Raw genomic sequence first — 24,556 nt, forward strand, 5'->3', positions numbered from 1 at the left:
TTAAAGCAATATACTTATTGACTCTGTCACATTTGGTTTGGCCACTGAAAGAGAGGACCAGGTGGCTTGAGAGCAGAGTATTCTTACCGACTCCTGCTCTCACTATGGGACCGTGCCCTGTGCTGGGTGTACTTGGGGAAGGAAGTCCCTGAGCGCTTCTCTTTCTTCCTGCCAACATCGCGGCTGTTAGAATGTCTGCCATTTCTCCCCGGGGGGTGACTGAGAATACCAAGCAGGAATGTCCATGGAGCTCCATGAATTTGGAATGATTTGCTTGGGACAGACCTTTTAAGAAACAGAAGGATTCCAACGCCAGCTCTATGTCAACCTAGTGATGTCAGTGTCATGGAATTCCTCCGTGCCCCCTCCTCTTTGGCTGTCAGGAGGGATGACGGCACCTGTCCCATCTATTGACAAGACTACTATGAGGATTAAGTGGGATAGTGTCCATGACACTCTCCTTGGAACAGTACAAAGAACTATGACAAATGTCACGTATCAGCACAAGGCTGAGAGGGCGGGCTTCTCCATCATATGCAGGGCCGTTTGATCGCCCCACCTCCTAATACCACCACAATGCCTCCCGCTGGCTGATCTACCCTCGTGGTACCACCTATCCCAACTGCCCCATCCTCATGTCCTCACCATTGTCTAGGACTTCTGAGAAGGCCTCAGCATGTCATGAGTCACATGCCAGCTTTCTGGATTCTTGAAATGAGGTATTGTCAGGAATTTAGGCTTTTCAACTTCAAGAAATCAAAGCTCAGGTTGACTCAAGATGATGTCAGTTGGGGGCATTGTTCTTAGATGTGTACAGAGCCATAAAAGATTAAACGGGTGGGGTCTTCCATTATTTTAAATTTAGTGTATCTTTTAAAACATTAGCATTTAAAAAATCTGATACCCCGGGGATTAGAGTAATGAGTGACTTGTTTAAAGGTCTAAGCTTCTCCATTTAATTTACTCCTGCATTTTGTTCAGATTAGCCCGTTACCTATCTCCTTGCCTGATTATGGGTTTTAAACACATTGCGCTAAACCAGAAGAATTCACTTTTGCCATAGTATGAACTTTGTTCCATGATGTAATTTTGTGAAGATCAATGGGTTCTGGCTCGGTAGGATGTTCTGTTCACCATTTCCAAAATAAGCCTTTAAAAACAGTGAATCATGTAATTCACTCAAAAAATGATCTAACATGTAAAATGACTTAATTACTGAAATTAGATGACAGCATTCGTTTATCAAGGCTGACACCGGACCAGGGCTCAGGTTCTCAACTGCACCAGGAGGTGGCTGTGTGGCTGTCAGAGGGCGTCTGCACCCGCCCGGGCTGCAGGCTCCTCATCTTTAAGAGAAGTTTGGACGAGCTGATCCCTAAGCTCCCACCTGCCTCTGAGCTTTTCCAGCTAGGATAAACCCTCCACAGACAGATGTCCTTCTGCATCATCCTCCATAAGGAAAGATCATCGAGTTAAACATGCTGTCAGCACGTTGAGCTCAACATGGCCGCGCCTTCCGTTTCTTTGGAAAGTCCAGTGTTCTATGTTCAGGAAAGACAGGAATGTCGCAGAGAAAGATGATAAAGTGTTTAACAGGCAGTCTTTGCTTCCGCCACATTTGCTTCAGCAAACTTCATAGGTCTAGTCTGGCTCTTCTTCAGTGTGAAATTGGAGTGAAAAATGTGACTAATTTTGGGGCGCCCGGGTGGCTCAGTCAGTGAAGCGTCTGTCTTCGGCTCAGGTCATGACTCTGGGGTCCTGGGATCGAGTCCCGCCTCGCGCTCCCTCTCCTCCCGGCTTGCGCTCTCTCGCAATCTTTCCCTCTCCTAAATAAGTAAAATCTTTGAAAAAAATGTGACTAATTTCATTTAGTTGTGGAAGGACTAAACTGAACAAGAAAAAAAATCTGGATTGGGGAATTTTGAAAAGAGAAGGAAAATTTTACTGATTTTTAAGTGACATGTCAACAGTTCAGCTACAAATACGTGTTCCTCAGAAAGATTCTTCGGGGTGGTTTCGGCACCCGTGGGAACAGAGTACTTTGTACAGGTAAACGGGGGCACGCTCCAGAAATGCCTTAAGGAGATCTGTTTTCATAAGCAGATTAAGCATCTTCCTGATTTTTTTCAGAGTATTCGTGTGTGTGTGTGTGTGTGTGTGTGTGTGTGTGTATGTATATATATTTTTTTTAACATGGGGCTCAAACTCACAAGGCTGAGATCAACACTTGAGCTGAGATCAGGAGCTGGACGCTTAACCGATTGAGCCACCCAGGAGCCCCTTAAGACTATTCATATTAAGACTCCTTCTGGCCCAGAGTTTACTGAAGACAAAATCATAATTATTAGTATAGATTTAACGAGGTTTATGGTACACGATTTATACTTTGTAATTCTATTATCACCTAACAATCATTTAAAATACTGACTCTGTTCCACACACAGAATTTCAGGAAAATATTACGAAAAATCTATTTAGCCTTCACCAAGTCTCTGGGAAGTTAATCATGTGTTTGTGCCCAAGAAAAGCTGTTTCTGGTCACAGTTTTGTTTTAAAGGGTGATTTAAAAAGGATGATAGCCAAGCACTAAAACTTCACTTGAAACGAGTGCCTCAACTAACTTTGAAAACACAATTAGCCGGGCGTGGGTCCCAGCCGGGGCCGTGTCTCTGCTGGGAGGATGTCAGTGTTTGGGTGACACCCACAGCATGGACGCATCTCCATGAGCAGCGAGACCCGGCCACTTCAAGCTGGACTCCCTGTTTTCCACCTGACACCCCGTCACCGGCTCTCCAGCGTGAAAAGACATGCGTTTAAAAATCACCCGGGGCTGTTTCGGGGGGCCACTCTGAAGCGCTCTCAACTCTTTGTCTTTTAAGGACAAGCATCGAATGTAAAAGGCAGGCTCAGGTTGACCTTGAGCCAGACGTGAGGGACAGGGGACGGGTGGCTGGGTGGCAGTGTGATGTAGGAGAGTTGTTTCTGGCTGGAATTCACCATGGTCAGCAATGTGGGGAGAAGTCAGTCTTCAATACGTGCTGAGCCCCGGGGTGGGTGCGGCTCTGAGCAGGGCAGCAGGCCAGCCGGTGGAGGGACGTGAGCTGACCCAGGCACGGCAGCTGGATGGCCGGGAGCCCTCCTGATGGCCAGCGCAGATGTGGCCGAAACGGGGTCCTCTGGAATGAGGGCACCCAAGGCTGGGAGAGCTGCGCACATGGGGTGGGGGTGGATTGTGGGGGGGAACAGGGCAGGGGTGTCTGAGCTGAGACGCTACGAGGCATGACGTGCACACAGCTGCAAACTCCTGGGGGCAGGGCTAATGCACACCGAGCAAGGATTCACCCTGAATCCAAGCTTAAGAGCTCTCCATGGCCAAGAGTCTTTGGTCATACACTGGTCAAGTTTTCCAGTGGCTTACGAGCTGCCCTCTGCGACTGTGCGTTTCATGGACTTCTGAGCAGTAACTCACCACTTGGGCTAAGACAGTATTATTCTCATGTTGCCATTAACACACTGACAAACAGGAGGAGAGGAGGAACCAGGAGCTGCCTGTAGACCCCCGGGGTCGACCCAGCGCGGTAAGAATCACTGAGGAGGCAGCGGGCTCAGTGATGACCCCAGTGACCGACGGCCCCCAGCAGCCTACTGGAGACATTTCCTGCGGCTGAAGGAAGAGACGCAGAAGGCATCACCTGGACACTGAAAACCTTCTGGGATTTCTCGCCAGGACTCCGTGACTCAGGGGCCGGGGGGCGACAGCGTGGGCTGTCACCAGGGACAGCGCAAGGAGGGCACACACTCAGGCTCAAGTACTGACTGAGAGCGAGGACGCACAGCATGGTGGGTGTGCCCGTCCCACACGGCACATTCCCGGAGCTCCACCTGCGCTATCAAATTTGGTTCTTTTAGCAACCAGCCGAGGGAGAACGATGAACTCGTCTCACAAAGGAGGAAACAAAGGTCTCCAGAAACTAGCAGTCTTGTCCAGGGGCGAGGTTCATGACTGATGCAGCCTGAGCTGAGGTCACAGGTCCTCACCTCGAGTGACAGGCAGGTGCGATCTGATGAGTTCAAAGCAAATGATCTAAGATGACGTTTTGGGACAGACGCATTCAGAATGTCCGCCTTCCCCCACCCCATACACACCAAAGGACGAGTCCTGTGCCTTGCAGGAGACAGGGCAGCCTACAGGGGCAAGAGTCTGAAGGAGAGGAAAGACTGATGTGTACGGAGCAAGCATCACGTGACTGCCTCGCCTCAGTCATCGTCCCAAACAAGTGTTCTCTACCTCGACTCCCTAACCTTCCAAAATGATTTCCCCTGTAGACATGAGACGGCTGTCCACTTAGTCTTTGCTTTTATCTCTAATACGTGGTTGTCTGACACGGAATTTTCCCAAGGACTCCATTTAAGAGATACTTTAACTAGAGACGGTCAAATGCATCATTGACCATTGCTGGGGAAAACCAAGTGTCAGTCCCTGAGAAGCAGAACGGACAATCTAGAAAGATAACAGGGGTGGGGGGGGGGCTGTGCTTTCAGCTTCATTTCAAAAGGAAACAGGCCTCAAGTAAACTCTCCATGAAGCAGGGGTGTTATTTTCTGTTTCCAGCAATCGTTCTCACAGCTCTTCAGGAATGTGCTGGTTTCTGATCACTACGTACGCCCTTTGGTTAAACTTTCAAACGATGGGCCGAGGCTGGTGGGGCTCAGAAGACCCCCTTTCCTGGAGATGGGTGTGTTTTCATGAAACGATGCCCCCTTCTTGCCCTCCCCTCCCCTCCCACAGGCTGTTTTTGCAATGCTCAGGGTCAGACTTGCTCTCAGGCAGGGCATGACTGCAGAGGCTCTGGGCCCACGGGTCAAAAGATAAAATGCTCTGCAAAGAGAGAAATTCCTTAAGCCTTCTGGAGAACAGCAGATGAAAATGATTTTTCTCCAGTCCCTGATTTTCCAAACTTGCCTGCACAAGCTAGCAAGTGTCGTGTGTTTCTTCGACATTTCAGAAGTTGGGCGTGACATATCGGGGCCAAGCAAGCCCCAGTTACACATTCTAGTGGGTGTTAGGAAGCCGCTATTCAAAGGGAAGACGAGGCGCCAGAGACATCTTTCAGGACCTGTGGTCCCAGGACCAGCTGGTTGTGGGGTAGAGACTCGGGGCCTCAGGTCCCCCAGACCCGCCGGGTCCGAATCTGCTGGATCAAATTCGGAGTCTGCACACAGCACTCTGGCCCGGCTCTTTGGACCGAGCCAGGACTGAGGAGCTGGGTCCCACGTCCTCTCTGGCGTACCCGGCGAGGAGCTATCCCCTCCTGCTGGACTCCTTGTTGGGAATCAGCGTTTATAGGAGAAAGTGACCTCGCAGGCGAGTCCCCTTCCCCTCAGCTACCTCACTGGCATGGGCCCAGCAGGGAGCGACTCATGACTTTGGCTCATAAGTGGGGGCCTTTGAGTGATGGCCCCCGGCCATTTCATTGGACTATACGGTTTGGTCATTGGTCCACGTTCTGCATTCCTACCCTTGATGGACCATGAAGCCACGTTTCTGGAAGCACAAAGGAGGCCACTGGCCAACCCCTTCTGCCCTGAAGAGTAAGTTCACCTCGGCCCCCAGGGCGCTCATTGGCCACATGCCTGACTTCCCTTTGGGTCTGAGGCTCAAGAAAGAGAAACGCCATGCCGTGAAGCAGGCTGGCACCCGGTTCTGCAGCGGAAGCATATTTTTCATTAGCTTGACTCTGCAGATAAGCCAACGTCTGTCCAGCCCAGTAGCTTTTTATACAGTGATTTGAATCCAGTGAAGCCAACGGGAGAGGAGCTCCCTGTCCGTTGACCTCGGCCGCCTTTTTCTGAGGGCTGTGCCTTTGGCAACTGAACATGACGATTTGTGCTGTGATTCTGAACAAACAGTTCCCCAAACACTTGGTGTCCCTTCTGACCAGGACTCCTGTCTCACCCACTTTCTTCCGCCTGTCTGTCCTTGGGTCGGAGCCCAGCCGCCTCGCTCAGCCCTGCCCTGGGCAGGGGACAGTCGGCATGCCCATGACCTGGCCCCTGCCCTCGGGGCTCACGGGGCCATGCCCAGGTTCAGGGAGGAAGATGGAGCCCTCTTTCCTTTGGGATTTCCTTCGTGCACCTCCGTGTGCCTCCCCCCCAGCAGTGTGGTGGCCGGTGGAGAGACCCCTGGGAGCCGTCTCTGCCAGCCTTCCGTGTCTGTGACAGGGACCCTCGGCTGGCCCCGCGGCCCCTCTGACGCGCCCTTCTCTCCACCCCACGTCTCGTCATGGCAGAGGAGCGAGTGTCAGCTAGAGGCCCATCTTCAGCACTGCTACACTTAAAAAGAAAAAAGCACACCGCGAAATGACTGCCAGGCACCGTCATCCCAACATCTGGGGCCATCTCTGGGCGGGTGGCTGCCACTCAGACCCTCTCCTCCTCCTGGGCATCGGGTCATGGCCTGCTGACTGCTCCCCAACCAGAGGGCCCAGAATTGGGAACTCTGGAGCAGCCAGCAAGCCTTACACACTTCCATCTTCGGGGCTAAACTAGCGATGTGGCTAGAGGCCCTCAAACTCTCAGGCACGTAGCCCCACCCCCGCCACGGACTCCAGGGGCCTGGCCATGGGTGTCACCGGGTCAACACCTTCTCTAAGACAGGGGCATAATTCAGCAGCGGGGCACTGGTGCAGAACGGGTAACTCGGGCTCAGTGTGACAGACGGAAACGCCACCTTTCTTTGCATCTGTCTCTGGATCTCCTCCCTCCCACTCAGCTGACCTTCCCTGGGTGGCCAGGGAGCCCTCTGATCATGTCCCCACCCTCCTTTCTTTAGAAATCTTAAATATCTGCAGCTTTCCTACAGAATGGACAAATGTCACATTTATTCAATCAAGTCCTCAAGCACATCTTTGTGAGTCCTGTGCTGGGGCGGACGCACAATCTGAACCCTCGGGGAGCCCGCAGGCCGGGGCAGGGACCTGGGGTGGACAGAGGTAAGAGCGATTTAGGCTCACTGTCCCCACTTCTCCTGGGGTCTCCCCCACCTGTCACGTCCGGACCCAGCCCTGCGTGGGGAGAGGCCCAGGCATCGACAGTCTGGGAAACCCACGGACAAGACCTTAGTCTAGGTGGCGTCTGATGGCCTGTCTGCTTCCCCCGGACACTGCCTCCGCTCTGGCCGCGGACTGGCAGCTCCTCCTAGGCCCCCTCCCAGCTCTCTGCCAGCCTTTGTCCCTTGTCCTGACAGGCTCTACTTCCTTCTTGAGGAACCTCGTGCAGCCCCAGGGCCTCAGGAGCCACACCAGGTCTGTGCCACCCTCTGCTGCGGTCCAGGCCAGGCCTCATGCAGGAGCATGCGTCAGTGTCGTATGCTCCCATGCTCGTTGCAAAGGACACTCAAGCCAGGACGGCCCTGGAACCCGCTCTGTCAGGGCGCGGTCGACAGGTGCAGAGAGCTAGACACACACCCGGCGGGGGCGGCGGGGGGGGGGCAGGCGCAGTGAGCCAGACAGGCCACGTGGGGAGACCACATCTGGGAGATGGAGGTGCTGGAGCCCCGAGGCCAACTGGCCCATTTGCCCGTTTGTTTCGAGCTCTGAGTCACTTCCTCTGAACCCGACATCAACCACTGGAACCTATCAACCAAGAGAACAAAACTGAGCTTCGAAAGAGTTAAGGTAAAAGGTACAGGAGTCTTACTGAGCCACGCACTGGAAGGACGCTCGGACACAGACGAGGCCACGGACGAACGTGAGGACATCGTACGCCAAGTGAGAGAAGCCGACACAGCAGGATAAATGCTGTGTGATGCCACTCACAGGGGCCCCCCAGACAGGCAAACTAAACTCCCAGACACGGAAAGTAGAACGGGGGTCCCCGGCGGCTGGAGGAGGGAGATGGGGAGTTACTGTTGAAGGGGGACATCGCCGCGGTGGGGGAAGATGAGAAAGTTCTGGAATCGGACGGTGGGGATGGTTGCACAGCAAGGGGAAAGTGCTGAACGCCCCTGACTGTCCACTTGAAAACCCTGAAGGTGGGAAATGTCATGTTCTGTGTGCTTTATCAAGTTAAAACAATAAAGAGTATGGAAGATCCACACAGGTTTGTTGCACACACACGCGGGAGCTGAGGGGACACGAATAAGATGGTTTCCACGTGGTTGGTTTGCAAACACTGTAGGTTTGTAACATGGGTGACGTGGGAGTCGGGTGTCAAGATGTGATCTTTTATTTCAGGAAATTTACCTAATTTTTAACACATAAAATGCTTAGAATAAAGATCAAAAATAAGTTTTTTAATGTGAGGAATTAAGAAAAACTTCATGAAGTCTGCCTTTTTCCCTCATGTTTATTCTGACAGACTTCAGTTAATTAAGCCCAATGAGGAAGAAAAACCACCGGGAAGGCAGAAATGCTCCCTGAATAAACACTCTTTTGTCCTTAACCCAAGAACTAGAAGAAGAAAGATTTTGTTAAAGGTACTGCAAAGAGGAGAAAGAGGCACTTTTAAACATGAATGGAATATACGTAGAATTTCTCTTAAATAAGCGTATTTTCCTTTGAGTCGCCGCTCTGGCTTTGCTCTCCTGTATTTCCACAAACACAGCAGATGACCCGGGTAGATTCTGCCCCAGGAGAATCGAATTCTCCAGTTATCTGAAGTATCAGTGTTGTCCATGCATTCCTTGTTCTAGAACTTCTGGACAGGAGGCAATACCGTTTTTATTTGCTTTTACATCTTAGGTAAGGAAGTTCTGGAGTTAAAAAAAATCAGGAGTGAGCCTGACTGATGTTACATCCTCCTCCTCTGTAGTAAAGTGAGTGATTTCTGGTACATTGAATACCAATCAGGTGAGAAGCAGATAACAAACCACTCCGGTTGGAGAGCGAAGAAATCACCCCCCAAATTACAGCTCAGATGAGGCGTGAATTGCACTCCTCAGGTGGGGGACGAGGGCTGTGCCTCACGCCGGGTGGGATGTCCCCAGGATGGGGGCTGCCTTCAGCCAGGGAGAGCCCAGGACGGGAGGACCTGAACCTCTAGAGGGTGAGCAGAGCAAATCATCTTGGTCTTAAAGTGTGAAGTCAGTCTCTGCATGGGCTCTGAAATTCCTTTAGGGTCTTCTTAGGGCCCTGTATAAATCCCAATGTCCTGGGGGATGGGTTCTAGCATTCTGGAACATTCCCCAGCCAGGTTGACAATTGCTGCTTAATCCAGAGGTAGAAACTTCGAGGTCTGGCCCCAGCCCAGAGCAGTTCACTCAGAGCACAGAGGTTGCACAACCCCCCTGGGGTTGCCCAGGCTTTCATGGGCAATCAGAGGCAAATCGTGCCTGCAAATAACCGATGCTAGACCCACTCTGAGCAAAGTTTTAGATCTAGAAGAGCAGAGGGTCTTCGTGGAGAAATTTTAGAACAGGGATGAAAAAGTAAATTAGAATCTATAAAGATAAATTTTACTCTCTCTTTCCCTTGATGGGACTCCACTGATGTGAATTGGGAGAGGAAAATTTTTGTCTCTCATCTCCTGGCAAGAACAATGCAATGGAAAAGTAGAGTGGTTTGCTGCTATTGCTAGTAATACTACCACTGGTACTATTGCTGCCACTAGTACTACTGCCACTAGTACTACTACCGCCACTACTGTTACTACCATTGATACTACTGCCACCACTAGTACTACCTCCACTAGCACTACTGTCACTAACGTTACCACCACTGGTACTAGTACTGCCACTAGTACTACCGCCTCTAGCACTACTACCACCACTACTGTTACTACCATTGATGCTACTGCCTCCACTAGTACTACTGTCACTGGTACTATCGCCACTAGTACTACTGTCACTACTGTTACCACCACTGGTACTAGTACTGCCGCTAGTACTGCCATCACTAGTACTACCGCCACTAGTACTACTACCACCACTACTGTTACTACCACTGATGCTACTGTCTCCACTAGTACTACCGCCACTAGTACTACTGTCACTACTGTTACCACCACTGGTACTAGTACTGCCACTAGTACTACTACCACCACTACTGTTACTACCACTGATGCTACTACCGCCACTAGTACTACTGTCACTACTGTTACCACCACTGGTACTAGTACTGCCGCTAGTACTACCATCACTAGTACTACCGCCTCTAGCACTACTACCACCACTACTGTTACTACCATTGATGCTACTGCCTCCACTAGTACTACTGTCACTACTGTTACCACCACTGGTACTAGTACTGCCGCTAGTACTGCCATCACTAGTACTACTGCCACTAGTACTACTACCACCACTACTGTTACTACCACTGATGCTACTGTCTCCACTAGTACTACCGCCACTAGTACTACTGTCACTACTGTTACCACCACTGGTACTAGTACTGCCACTAGTACTACTACCACCACTACTGTTACTACCACTGATGCTACTACCGCCACTAGTACTACTGTCACTACTGTTACCACCACTGGTACTAGTACTGCCGCTAGTACTACCATCACTAGTACTACCGCCTCTAGCACTACTACCACCACTACTGTTACTACCATTGATGCTACTGCCTCCACTAGTACTACTGTCACTGGTACTATCGCCACTAGTACTACTGTCACTACTGTTACCACCACTGGTACTAGTACTGCCGCTAGTACTGCCATCACTAGTACTACCGCCACTAGTACTGCTGTCACTACTGTTACCACCACTGGTACTAGTACTGCCGCTAGTACTACCGTCACTAGTACTACTGCCACTAGTACTACTACCACCACTACTGTTACTACCACTGATGCTACTGTCTCCACTAGTACTACCGCCACTAGTACTACTGTCACTACTGTTACCACCACTGGTACTAGTACTGCCACTAGTACTACCGTCACTTGTACTACTACCAGCACTACTGTTACTACCACTGGTACTACTAGTACCACGGGGAGCCAGCACGGGCACTCAGAACAGGGTCCAGGGCCATGAAGGGCTAAGTTGCTTGTTCTGTGCACACGTCCTGCCCTGTGCAGGCAGCCAGAGCCCAGTGACTTGGGCGAGGTTCCATTTTAATCAAGAGCGGATCCGACAACTACATGTATCGTTCCTATAACTGAGCTGCGTGGTTCCTCCCAGAATCATCCGGGAGGATATGAGGACTGCATTCTCCTTCGAAGCCCCAGGAAATGCTTCATGCCATGGCTTGAGGGCGTGTTTTACATGATGGTGGGAACCAGACCCGTTACAGGCAGGAAATGTCAGCATTTACGAGCCTTCGTTTCAAACATGAATGATTTTTGCTACAATTGTCATTTTTGTTTAAACTCTGCAGCTTTTTAGAAATGCAATTAAAGTGACTGTGTTTGCCCTTTTGCAATTTAACAACAGCCAAGGCTGGCAGCGGAACACTCACTGTAGCACGTGACCCCACGAGAAACATTTACTTTTCCAACCTCTGGCATCTCGGTGTTGGTCAGCACAGAAACTGATGTCTACACACATTGGCCTAAGACTGACAAATCATTTCGGACTCTGCTGTTAATACTCCTTGTTTTGCAACGGGAAGGGAAAGCTGGTGACTAAGATGAAGGAAATCCTGTCTGAGCTAAGATTGTCTTGGTGGGGGTGGAGGGGGGACTTGTAACCTGGTAGGAATAAGCGGGAAGCCAAGGTGGTTTTTAGATAGAAAGGAGAAGATCTCAGCCGGATTTGGTGCTGCACTGTAACTGGCACAGTTGCTACAGTTAGGACAATGACCAAGTAAGGAAGAAAGGGAAGGAGGCGGTTTTCCTCCCTGGAATTCCCAGCTGGAACCTTCCACCCACTGGCCTTCCTCACCTGGGCCTGAGGAGGAAGCAGGTTGGTCTGTGTGTCCTGTCCATCCTGACTGTGGGACCACAGCAGACGGTGAGCACTGCCAATGCCCTGCTAGGACCTGGCAGGGGGATCTTTCTGCTCTTTCGAGAAAGAAATCCTATGCTTATATTCTGCTGTGCATTTTCTGTGCCGCTTTGCCAAATGAAAAATCTCTTGAGTTTTCCTGCTTTGTTAAATTATATGTCAGTTTCAGGATTATTTGAATAAACTGTTCTTTGTTTATAAGTTTTTCCATTTGTTTTGGAAATAATTTAGTTACACCTAGACCTAACGTTAATTAGAATTTAAATTCTTTTCTTTGCAGATATTTCTCCAACTCAGCAAAATGGAGACTATTGTCCAAAGGCATAGATCCCTTATGTCCGTCTCGCCTGTGGCCCCCAAGGCATCTACTTTCCGGGGTCACAGCTGTTCCCTGCCAGGGTGTGCAAAGATGGCAGGGTCTCAGTGCAGAGGACGCGCACCTCACTCCCTGCGATGCCTCCCACAGGCCGCAGCCCTCTGACCTGGCATCCCGGCCCAGCTCCCTCAGGCCCCAGCCTGTGCAGTCGGCAAGGCCCTGTTCCCTGCTGTGAAGACCCCACAGAGAGCGCCCTGTCTAGGCAGCAAGGCCTGCAGGACCTGTTCTCTCCCCAAATTCTGGGTACACTTAAACTTTTTCTCTGTGCCTTCAAGTTTTTATGTTTTGGGGATGAAGACCCATATTTAATTAAAAAAAATCCTAAAACCAAGTAGTCATTGGCTAGCATTTTTCAAGCCCTACAAGGCTAAGGTTGCTACGATCTCTACATGCAATTTCTTCTTTTTTCCCCCTCAGAGCACATTGATGAGGTAGAATGATTTTTATTCCAGTTTTAGAGACGCAAGCTTAAAAGCTAAGGAGCTTGTCCGAAGCCATGCAGCCAGGAGGTAGCAAAAGCACATTTCGAACTCGAGACCCAAGCTGGCCTCATGCCATGAAAACGCAGGTCGCAGTCCTGCCCTTTCTTCCATGTTCTGTGGAACAGAGTGTGGCTCTGGGGCTTGAGCGGGGCCTCGACACAATCCCGTGTGAATCTGTCGTACGGTAAAGTCTACTAGTCACAGGAGAGAGCGACTCTGTGTCCCCTGGTGGGCTTCTGCAGTCGCTCTCTGAACATGGAGGTCCCAGGTGCCGTAGTCCGACTCCTGCCCCACAGACACACACACGTGTGTGCAGAACACCCCTACCCGCTGCTCCCAGCCGATCTCGCTGTGGGACCCAGACCTGAGCTCCGGGAGGATTCGTGTACGTAACTACTCCCAGGAGGAGCGAACACGTTCATTTAGCGAAGGAATTTCGCATAAACCGCGTCACCATGAACTTGCAACACGGTTACCGGCGTTTTACCCACAAAGAAAGGGGGCTCAGAGACGGGAAGTGACCTCCTGGTCCTGAGCCTCAAACCCAGATGCTCCCACTGTGTGACAGACCACACCCGCCTCCCTGCTGGCCCAGGACAAATGGACTCCTGCACAGCTCATCGGGGGAAGGCCTCTTCCTCCCCGGGCGTTTCAGTAAACCTTTCCCCAAGTTAAGACTGAAGCTTTTCCAACAGCCTCTTCATCTGCTCGAAATAATGCCGGCTTGCATGTGCCTCCCCGCTTTACGAAGCTGCCGTCCATACACCCACAGCCCGAGATTTCATGAAGGATCTGGAGAAGATTTCCAGGACCTCTGTCTGCAGATGGGGTTCCCCACTGCCCACTTGGGCCTTCCCGGGTCATCGTGTGGGGGGCCTGTCCTGAGAGCAGCCTGTCCACACTTTGTTTCTCAGAGTTCATGAGCTTCCTGTCATCTGCGCAGGGTCCCTAAGAAGAACATGCCCACCTGACACTCCCTTCCCCCGCCTGGGCAGCCCTCGTGGGGAAAGGAGGCAGGGGCATCCAAGGCCGCGTGTGTGTGTGTAAGCGTGTAAGTGTGTGTGTGTGTGCACGCGTGCCTGTGAGCGCTATGTTCTGTTTCTGTGTCATCTTGATGTCTATCCGTAATCTTTCCAGCTATCATCTGTCTGTCTGTCTGTCTCTACCCACCGTCCATCCACCTGGTTATCTACCTATTTAGGCATCTCTCTCTATAATCCATCGCTGTCTACAACCATCATCCAGCTATCAGTCTATCATCAGTCTCTGTCTGTCTTGCTACCACCTGCGTCTGCCATCCATCCATACCCCACAGAGATAACTGACATATACGTATATCTCACACACAATACACACACGTGTATTTCACATCCCCTACGCTCTGCATACTTTGAACTATGGCTACGGATTTGTTGGCCCTGCACAGCGATTAAGAGCAGAAGGTTTGGAATAACCAAGTCTCGAGCTTCACTCCCAGCGTCATTCCTTATCAGCCCTAACAAGGGCCCTCACCTGTGCGTGCCTCGGTCCGCACACCCGTAGACTGGGGTGATCGCAGCTCTGGGGCACTTAGCAGGTAACGAGTGTTGGTGGCTCAGCTCGGTTCCCGGCACCCATGGGATCAGCAGGCAGGGGTTGTTGTGTTTCTCCCCTGGGATATTTTAGTTGTTCCGGGAGATTCTGGAACTCTAGAAACACCTTCAAGGGATACTCCTGATGTGGATTCCAGGAGACCCCACAAGCCCTCCCAGGGGCCCCTTCCCTTTCTCTAGCCTGGTGCCAGTGCTGTTGGGTATGGGCAGAGGAGACGGGGGGTGTGCCCAGAGGGGTCCACAGCACTGGCCAGTCTCCTGCGTCCGTCCTTCCCAATGGCATCAGGCGGTGACTGCCCGGGCACTGCTGATCGGCATCTCTCCTGACGGACAGGCTGAGGCCTTGGAGGCATCCCAGGGAGATGTCCTCTGTCCTCACGCACCCACATTACTCCACAAAGACAGTTACGCACCCAAAAGTGCTCAACATGCAGAAAAACACATAGTTACGTAATTTCTACCAGGTACCAGAAAACGAGTCCGTGGAATTCTGTAACACACGTTTTTCTGCAGTTCCCATGTGGGAGATCACGGAACTGGGCAAGAGCAGCAAAATAGGAATTTTATGGGTGGGGCTGAAACAATCCCTAGGAAAAAACGCAAATCCTTCACAAACCCATCAACGCGTCCTTTATCATCATGCGCGGCCGGCTCCAGCCAGTGGGGGCAGCATTTAATTTGGGAAAAAACCCAAAAACCAAAAACCAAACCATAGTGAGAAAAGCTACCCTTTAATCTTTTATTGGTTGTTCCATGACCGTGTTCCTAATCCAAGAGGCCTGTCTGCACACTTTCAGCTGGCTGCGTCTCCCTGGTTGCCCGAGCCGACACTACCTAGGGCGGCGGGGTCCCCGCGCCAGGGGCACAGACAACGCACCAGCACGCAGAGCCCAGACGGGAGATGAAACGGGCCCTGAACTTTGGGCTGTGGCAGCAGGAACTGCGCTGAGGACGAGTGCAGGCAAATGTTTAATGTCTGTACGTGTTAGCAACGATGACGTAAAATCATCAATATCTAAGGATAATGGGAAGTCCTAGCAGGCTGAGAGGGCACTTTGATTGGACTCTGAAATGGGTCTCAATCCCAAGGCACAGAGGCTCCAGCCAGGCCCAGGCCTTCTGGCATCTGCTCCTGGGCGCTCGGATAGGCAAGGGGGCAGGGTGTCCTCTGGGTGGCAGGGGCTGTGGGCTACAGCGAGGAGACAGGGTGCGTAAGAAGCTACAGAACAGAACTGGCCAGGGCCGGGGCCCGAGGCTGCTCTCTCCCTATGCGGTGGTGATAGAGACAAACATGTGAGGTGACGGCCACTGGCCGCTGGCCATCCTTGTTCCTGGCCCTTTCCCTAGCCCATAGCTGGAGTGGAAGCTGTGGCCACTTGGACATGTGGCCTGTGGCACTCCATTCTCCGCCACGGGGCCTGTGGCAGTGCAGGGAACATGCGGAGATGGGACTCTGGGACCCTGGACAGCCCATCTGGCGCAACTTCCCCTCCCTGCCGTCCACGGGGTTTTCTAGGCATAGAAGGTGGCGGCGGGGCTCTCCTTTTCTATACGGGGCCCAGGGGCCTACGGATGCTGGCCTGACACATTAGGAAGGGCGAGGGTGTGAGCAAGCAACGTTTAATGTCTTCCTGAAAGCGACACCATCACGCACACCTGTCTCACCACCACAAGGTCTGGAAAGAGCGGCAAGGGTTTCCTCCCTGGTCAGGCGGTCAAGAAGAGGGAGGCTGGGGCGCCTGGGTGGCGCAGTCGTTAAGCGTCTGCCTTTGGCTCAGGGTGTGATCCCGGCGTTATGGGATCGAGCCCCACATTAGGCTCCTCCGCTATGAGCCTGCTTCTTCCTCTCCCACTCCCCCTGCTTGTGTTCCCTCTCTTGCTGGCTGTCTCTCTCTCTGTCAAATAAATAAAATAAAATCTTAAAAAAAAAAAAAAAAGAAGAGGGAGGCTATTGTGGCTCATCCCTGGACCCCCTACAACAGGCTGAGCTCTGGAAACTTCATCAGGACGCCTTTCCTCCCGTTTTTATAAAGCACTCCACCCGAGTTAGGGGGACAGAGCTCTTTGGTCAGGCAGAGGTCACTTCGGCTGTATTTCCAAGTACACAGCAGTGCCCTTTGTTACTTGTCTACGAGAGAAAAGATGGAACAGTATTTCCCTCTTGCTGGCCACCTCTGCTGTTCACTAGTGGAAGACGGGCTGCCTCTCAGCTTCCTCTTGCACTAGCCTGCCCGGTTCACATGTGCCAAATGGGGCTGGTCCGTGGCTTCTAAGAGCAGGTGTTTGCTTGGAAATAAGTTAGTTTTGCAGGAAAGCGGCACAGGTGGCATAGAGGGTCCCTGTATGCCCTTCACCGAGAATGACGATGCTATGCCAACATCTTACAGAACCTCGGTGCATTCTGTGAAAACCAGAAACTCACACGATTACATTAATACACTACAGACTATGAGAATTTTGCCAGTTTTTCCACAAACGTTCTTTCTCTCTTCCAGGATCCAATCCAGGATACTACCTTGTCCTTAGAGGAGTGGGTTTTACAGAAGAACTTGTTGCTTCAAAAGGCGGCCTCACCCACAGCAGCAGAGCACAGCCTAACAGAATGCCCAGGTGCGCCAGCAGCCCACTGGGGCGCTGCGGCATGGGGAGGCCCCGATGTGAGAGCCTGCTCCGTTGGGGGGGCAGAGCCCGTGGCAGGCTGCAGAGTGCCCAGGGGTGGGGGCTTCCTTTGAGGTTCACTCACTGACTGGAGAAACTTGCGGGATCCCCCTAAGACTGGATACCCCCTTTCTCATTCACAGATAACCAAAAGAAAAATCACGGACGCCCAGGGAAGCCACTGACATCAAGGTTAGGGAGTCAATTAGGCCTTTACCTGACCCAGAAGAGTCTCATGAACTGAGGGGACAGCTACCAGGGCAGCGGCAAGAGGTAACCACCCAATCCCTGCCTGTTTTCATCTCAGCTGATTAAGCACCATTCACGGATTCCAGAAGCTTCTCATACCCTGAAGATAAAAAGCCTAGTGCAGCATATTTATTTTTAAGTCACATCCTGGAGCAGTGCACATGCTTCCCTGGAAAAGCATTCCCATCCCATCACAGCTGGAAAGGGCGGGAGCCAGCTCCCCACACAGGGGCGGGCCTGTGGCAGGGGTGGGTGCGCTGACGGCCGAGCGCCCCAGTGCTGGTACCATATGACACAGCGTTTCCCCTTCCCCACGTCCCAGAACCAGGGGGGCCAGTGACTGGCCCGGGGGTCAAACAGCCAGTGAGAGCCAGGCGGGGATGGGACTTTGGTGCCCCTAAGACGACTGTGTCGTCCGCGGCCCCAGAGGCCCCCAGTCCCTGCACAGACCGCCTGCTATACAAGCTGAATCAGCCAGGTGAGGGTCCCCAGCGGTGATGACGCCCACCGACCCCTGTACACACAGCAGGGGGCCAATTCCAGACCTTTCCCTGAAGCTCTCTAACCGAAGATATCCTTTCTCAGAGTGAAAGAACAGGACGTCCCCCAACCACCCTCTAGGTCACGATAGGCCTGTTACACCAGCAAACGCAAAGCTGAGGGTGTGCGTGCCCTACACGGCTGCTTTCCCTCAATTGTCTCTGTTACTGAACGGAAGCTACTCACTTGTGTTTTATCTTCTCCCCAGAAAGACAATCCTTTCATTTTTACTATTGTAGCAAAGTCTTTGCTTTCTATTTTAGAACTTTTTACTTTTCCCCTCTCTCTCTGGCTCCAAATACTCCCAAGGGCAGTGCAAGGGCTCTGTCCCCTCTGTCCACCTTTTGCAGCCACGTTTAGTTCTGCAACGCTATGACACATTCCTCGTGTTACTGACTGTGGCCAAGTCATACCGGCCACCTGGGGAGGTTTGCTTTACTGGCTTCCAGAGAGCTGGATACATGCTTCATGCTTGTTCTTCCATTAACAGAGGAGGAACCCTGTGATATCTTCTGTCTTCCTAGGGGCCCCGATTTTGAACAACAGGACGAATGCTCTCGGAAATTGGGGAGAGAAGTGGTCTCATGGATTCCTACGCAGAGCATCTTAGTACTGCACATTCTCCACAACTCATCAACAAAAGCCAAAAGGAGAAGCGAAAACCCCGTAACATATTGCTTTTTTTTTTTTTTTTCGCCAGGAGGGAAAGGTGTGTCTGCTCACAGGACCATCAAGTGAATATTCCAGGGCCTGGAGCCCAGCTGGAGCCCAGCCGCAGGCAGTGTGGAGCCCAGCATCTCTTGGGGTGCATGGGACCTGCACCTCCAGGTCTCCTGGCCGCACCCTAACACCTGTGAGCGTCGAGAGTGTGTGGCCAGTCTCCCCAGCTGAGGTCGTGAGGTCAGCCCAGCCCACAGCGTATTTGATCTGAGGGAAGGCCTTTGTTCTCTGGAATTCTCTTCCTTCCAGAGTCACACAAGACTGGTCTCTTAGATCTTCAAGGCTGCTGCCCCGTCTCTTGAGATAAGCAACAAGGCTCTGCACGAGCTGCAGCGAGAGCTTTCAAGTCTCCACAGAGGCTCTGCCCCAGGAGTCTTCCCTCACACAGGCCTGGCCGAGGCCTGGTGCCTCGCTCCCTGCTAAGCTCTACTCAGCCGACGGCCCCGGTCTGGAGGCGCGGGTCCTGGTCCACATGCCCACTGTGTGTGTGTGGGGAGGGTGGCCGGGACACAGGGGTTTGGAGAGGGCCAGCGCTAGGCAGCAGACCATCGTGGTCCCAGGACATGTGCCTTCAGAGTCCAGCCTGGGACGCCGATGCTACGCGGCCTCGTAGGTTGGGCCGTCTATCCATGCGCTTGGTGCCCTGGTACCGTGCTCAAGGCTGGGCACTTTCAAGAAGGGCAGCACGAGGGGCAGCGCGTGCGTGTCCCCGTTGGGCCCTGACCTCAGGCTGCCCAGGGGGATTTCTGCTTCCTTCTCTCCCTCTCCCTGTGGACATCTGATCACATGGCTCCCACCTTGCTCTGGGGTCCTGCTCTTCAGAGCACAGGAGCAGAGGAGGAGCGATAGTTCCCTTTCCAGAAACCAGTGTGTGGGCTTTACTCTGTTAGTCACGGTCAAGAGCAGAGAGAAAGCAGAACCGGAAGACTCAAATACTGAAACTCGGCAGCGTCCTCACTACTGACTTACGGGCTGATCCTGGGTCACTGAGTGGGCAGGTGCTGGATTCAAATCCCACACCTGCACTTACAAAGAAAGGGACCAAGAGCAAGCTAGCTAAACACTGTGCGCCTCTGTTTCCTCATCTGCAAAATGGGGGTAACGATAGTCACCCACTCGGGTAGATGTGTTTCCCATGAGGCCTGGATGCATGCAAACCGGCACACAGGAAGTATTCATTGAATAACTGTCTACTCTTGCTTTAAAAAAAGGGGGGGGGGTGCCTGGCTGGCTGAGCTGGTGGAAGGAGCAACTCTTGACCTCGCAGTTGTGAGTTCAAGCCCCGAGCTGGGTGTAGAGATTACTCACAAATAAAGCCTTTAAAAAAAATTTTCCTTGATAACTACTTTTGGCTGGTTCTGCTACAAAGCCCTTCAAACTACAATAAGCAGCCCTTTTTACTGACTTGACCTACCCCTGGGGAAGAGTCCTTGGCACAAATGAGCAATGAGACAGGGTTCTTGAGCATGGCAAACAGAGAGGGGAGGAGATGAACTTGCCACAAATGGGAGAGATTTCTCAATGGATATAATTAAGGATCAAGGCATTATGTCATGAGTAACAGCTATTAAAGCCAGTGGTCAATAAGAAGTTAGTAAGTAGAAGACCCACTGTTGGATATAACAAACTGCGTATCTGTGAAAGACTATGCATCCCTATGCCTCCAGTAAAATGACTCAAAATGGCCACTGACTCCACTTGCCTCCCAACCCAATACTCTAATTCAGTGGTTCCCAAGCTTTGGTGTCAAGTAGAATGCAGATGCCCAGGCTCCACCCCAGAGTCTGATCAGAAGATCTAGGTTTGGAGGGGAAGAAAGTAGGTCCTGCAGATTCAGAGCAGACGTCTGGAGTTGTAACCAGCCTCCCTGGGTGGCTGTGCGGGTCCAAGGTGAGTACTCTGAGAAGCCCGGCCGACAAACGCTCCCAGTCCCACCCAAGAGTCAGAGAGCAGAGACTCGGTGAGGCTGAGCATGGAAGAGGTTTTGGAGGAAGGCACGGAGGGGGATGTTCTCTTCCTGCTCTAGGTGTGGGACTGGGATTCAGGATTTGTGAGACTAGGGAAGAGCTTTGGTTAGTACCCCAGTCTTCTGACCCCAAGCCCTTTCCACCAGTTTTAGGATCAGTCCCAGATAAAATTCACCAGACTTTCACCACCCCCAGGAAGGCAAACACGGGGTTACAAAAGTGGTTCTAGGGGCCAAGGGGTGTGGAGACAGTGCAATCAGTGCACATGCTCTCAGCACGACTCAGAGCTCTCCTGTCCTGTCCCCCTCCTCTGAGAGTGCGTGTGCCGCTTGGACTCATAGCTCTGGCCAAGTCCCGTATGTCGAGTGTGCACAGGGACCCCCAGCGTCAGTGGCTGCAGTATGTAGACTTTCATCTTCTTAAGTCAGGACACGTTCAAAGGAAAGCGAGTCAGACCTGAGCTTTGAGAAAACTCTGGTCTGGCGCATTCTGGTGAAAGTCTATGGGCTCCTTCCAGCCTCCCAGTCTGGGCCCTGAACTGGAGCAGATGGCACAAAAGGGAGGCGAAAGGTTCTTTCCAAACTAGGGTAGCTCTTTTCCACACACAGTTCACTCACTGCCTTCAAAATCCTTTTTTATCTGCCATGAGGACAGAACAATGAAAATAACAGAATTTCAATGGAACCCGCTTCCAATGGTCCTGTGTGATCGCGAGAGCCACCTGAAAGCAGGTACTCCATGAAAGGGTGGGGGACACTACAGTCCCTCTGTTTTTGGTCCCAGTTTAAACATCTGTGCCCACAACCAAGGGAAGGGAAAACCGGTAGCTCTCGAGCCTTGTTATGTCAAGCTCAACGAAATTGGCTCCAAGTACTTAAACACAATTTACAAAATTCCACAGTGCAGTCCCAAGTGCATGGACACTACCGCAGGGCAGCCCTGCACGCACCTTAGCACCTCCCACCCCGGCTAAGACTTGGGAGAAAATGCAGGGTGTCTGCCATTGTTCACTCACCGGGTTAAAACAAAGTACACTGTTGCCTTGCTCTCCTCCTCGCCCCGCCCATTGCCCCAAAGCCTCTCATTTAAAAGCACCAGAAAACTCTCTACCAAGGATGGTACCTAGACGTCAGCCTCCCAGTACCACCAACATGTTTCTTCTCCGTACCCTGGCACCTCGGTCACCATGGGGACCGACAGTCTTCCTTCCAGGAAGCCATGGTTTTGCTCAAGCTTCGGAGAGGGTGCCGCAGGCTACGTTTTAAATTTTGGCTCTCGTGGGAGGGCCACCGCCTGTATCACACAGGATTGAAGTGGGGAACCGAAGGGAAGGCACACTTGAGACGTTCTCTGGGGAAAGCGAGCGCCCTCAGAGCCTCGGCTGGGTCCGTGCTGCACGCACACACGCGCGCGCACACACACGCACGCTCAGGTGAGCAAACACGAGCTGCCTTCTGGCAAGGCCACAGGGTGTCCCTTCCACTCTCTCGCGCACGAATCAGAGCCCATGAACGGGACCCAGGACTTACCGCCAGGACGCTCTGGGCCAGGAGCCCCACTGTCACAGCCCCCAGCAGCAGCCACCTGGATGAGAGAGGGAGGGAGAGCGCCATGAGCGGGTGGCCTCGGCTTGGCAGTTCCTGAGTTACACGCAAGGGCCCTCGCGCGCAAGACCCACGGGGACGCGGCAGAAGGTCGCTTACCGCCGCAGGGCAGGGCTGGACGCCGGGCACTGGTGTCTGTCCATGCTCCCGAACCAGCCACTCCGGGCTCGGCGCGGTCCCTCCTAGCCTGGAGGGCGAGAGACAAAGCGGGCTTAGCTGGGGCTGGGGAGGGAGCATCCTCGCCGCCAGCCTCCTTCCGCGAGGCGCGGGAAAGCGGGGTGCGCCCCCGCATCCCCGCAGGGGTGACAGAGAGCCTCCCCGAGGCCAAACAGAAGGGGAGCCTTCCACTTAGGCCCTGCTCGGCGTCGCTGAGCCACGGCCGCTCGGTCCTCCCCCTCCACTTCAGCAGAAGTGCGCACAGCCCCTGCCTGCGCAGGGCGCCCCAAGTCCCAGCCTCGGCCGGGGTCTCGGCGTCCCCGGGGTCGCCCTCACCTCGGGCCCGGCGTCAGGGGCTGTCCGCGCGCATCCGCCGCTCCAGGAGCGCCCGCCCGCGGCACACAGGCAGTGCGGTCGCTCTCGCGGGCCCCTGGGTGCCGGCCTGGGTCTTCGGTTCTCTGCCCGGTGGGCGAGCGCGGGGGCGCGGGGTCGCGCGGCTGCCGCCGGTAGGTGCGGAGCGCGGAGCCCTGGCGTCCCGGCGCGCGGCGGCCACAATCCCGGGCTGCGCGCTCCCGCCGCCTCTTACCCGCGCCGCAGGGTCCTCCCCTTTGAGACGCCGCCCGCACGCCGCCGAGGGGAGGGGGCAGCGCCAACAAATTGGGGAGCTCGCCGGGCCGCGCTCAAGTCTCCGCCGCGAGCCGCCGCGCCCGGGACGGTGCGCAGTGCTCGCGCCCCGGCCCTCCGCGAGTGAGCCGCCCGCCGCGGCCCCCCGAACGCCGGCCGCGGTCCCCCGCAGATACCCGCCAGTCCCTGCCGCCCCAGGCGCGCCACCATGGGGCCCCGGCTCGGCGTCTGGCTGCTGCTGCTGCCTGCCGCCCTCCTGCTCCACGAGGAGCGCAGCCGGGCCGCTGCAAAGGTGAGTCCCCGGCCGGCTCCGCTCCCCCGGCGTCCCGCCCTGCGCCCCGGGCTCCCCGCGCGGCCCCTTTGTCCCCGGACCAGCGCCGCCTGCCTGCCCGCCCCTCGGGGGTCGCGCGTGGCACCGCGAGGTGCCCTCTCCGAGCGGGTCCCCGCCAGTGACCCCTGTGGGCTGCGTTCGCGCATCCATTAGGGAGCCTCCTTTGTTGTGGGCTGGGTAGGGACGAGGTAGAGGACTTCTCAGGGCCCTGGGCAAGCGGAGCAGAGCTTGGCGCGCACCGTGCGGGGCGAGGGTGCCCGGGAATCTGCGGGATTTGAACTCGCACCGTGGGGACCTCAGCGGCCCAGCGCCCTCACCTGCCCTGGGCTCCCGGGTGGGCCGGGGGCGGGCGGGGTGGGCACGCGCGCCCCACGCTGCCCAGAGCCCCACACTTGTGCCCGGGAGTCGCTTTGGGCGTGTTTCTCCAGTTCTTGGGCGACTCTGCTGGTTGATGCTGAGCAGTTGTGGGCCCTTTGCCTGGAAACAGCTGTATCTTTGCTTTCCCACGACTTTTCTGTGGCTGAAGCACGCTCGAGAGCAGAAGTGGGGCTCTTGTGTAGTGCAGTTTTAAAAAGTTACCGAACTCGACTCGTTGCCTTTTATTAATGTGCATTAAAAAAAATTATAACTACATCATACTTGAGTGTGAAACCAAAATGAAACTCCATCTTATTGTTCTAAGCACAAATTGTTTTCCTAGTTTTCATTTCCTCGGGCTGTGTGCTTGCCCGGAAAGGATCTGGGAGCTGGGCTTGCAGGAGTAAAGGCTTCAGGCTCTGGACAGCCCTTGATGTACTGTTTTCTTTTTTTCCTTCCCCTCAGACAGAATAAAGACCTCTGCTGGTCCCCAGTGTGAAAGCCTTGCTTGCAGACAAAACCCCAAGAAAGTGTGGCTTCTAAAGGCATTTTGCATTACCCCCTCCTCCCCCCATGTTTAAAAATTATTTTGCTGCTTGCCACATTTAGCACTTATTGTTTTACTGTTTCAGATACTAATCTTGCTCTTAGGTTTTGTTTGTTTGTTTGTTTTTACTTCTCTTCTGGAGGAATGATACTCGTGGACTCCACTGCGAATAAAATGTATTAACTGTTACATGCCAGAATGAGCCAGTAGTGTGCACACCCGTCTCATCCCAGGGCTGGGCTGACTCTGTGCTGGCAGCTCTTTCATTGGGTGTTGAAAGGGCTAGTGATCACAGCAGCAATTAACTTCAGACGGTTTCTCCCAGCCCGGAGTTGAGCCAAGCACCATACTGAGTTGTTTAAATGCTCTCCAGTAATGATGACAAAATACTTTGAGAAGAGGAGTCCCCAGAGCAGTTTATTTGGGTGTAGAAATATTGACCCAGAGATGTAATGCT

At 53.4% G+C, this 24,556-nt stretch overlaps 2 protein-coding genes across 3 annotated transcripts in view; one reads left to right on the forward strand and one right to left on the reverse strand.

The window, feature by feature from the left end:
* COL4A2 (collagen type IV alpha 2 chain) overlaps positions 1-22,716 on the reverse strand; it is a 163,435-nt gene extending 140,719 nt beyond the window's left edge. Inside the window, exons 1-3 of one of the 2 annotated variants that reach the window (XM_045772972.2) lie at positions 22,577-22,716; positions 22,184-22,271; positions 22,010-22,064 (exon numbers count right to left, since the gene is read on the reverse strand). In XM_045772972.2, coding sequence (XP_045628928.2) covers positions 22,010-22,064; positions 22,184-22,227 — 99 coding nt within the window. In that variant the 5' untranslated portion in view covers positions 22,228-22,271; positions 22,577-22,716. The remainder of the gene's footprint in view (positions 1-22,009; positions 22,065-22,183; positions 22,272-22,576) is intronic. The other variant, XM_045772973.2, reaches the window with a different exon arrangement.
* Positions 22,717-22,914: 198 nt separating this feature from the next.
* Positions 22,915-24,556, forward strand: part of COL4A1 (collagen type IV alpha 1 chain) — a 137,741-nt gene continuing 136,099 nt past the window's right edge. The window contains exon 1 of the mRNA XM_045772974.2: positions 22,915-23,156. Within this exon, the coding sequence (XP_045628930.1) occupies positions 23,073-23,156 (84 nt within the window). The 5' untranslated portion in view covers positions 22,915-23,072. The remainder of the gene's footprint in view (positions 23,157-24,556) is intronic.

This window comes from Ursus americanus, chromosome 10 (genome assembly GCF_024610735.1).
Source record: "Ursus americanus isolate L20-20 chromosome 10, mUrsAme1.1.p, whole genome shotgun sequence".
Lineage (NCBI taxonomy): Eukaryota > Metazoa > Chordata > Mammalia > Carnivora > Ursidae > Ursus > Ursus americanus.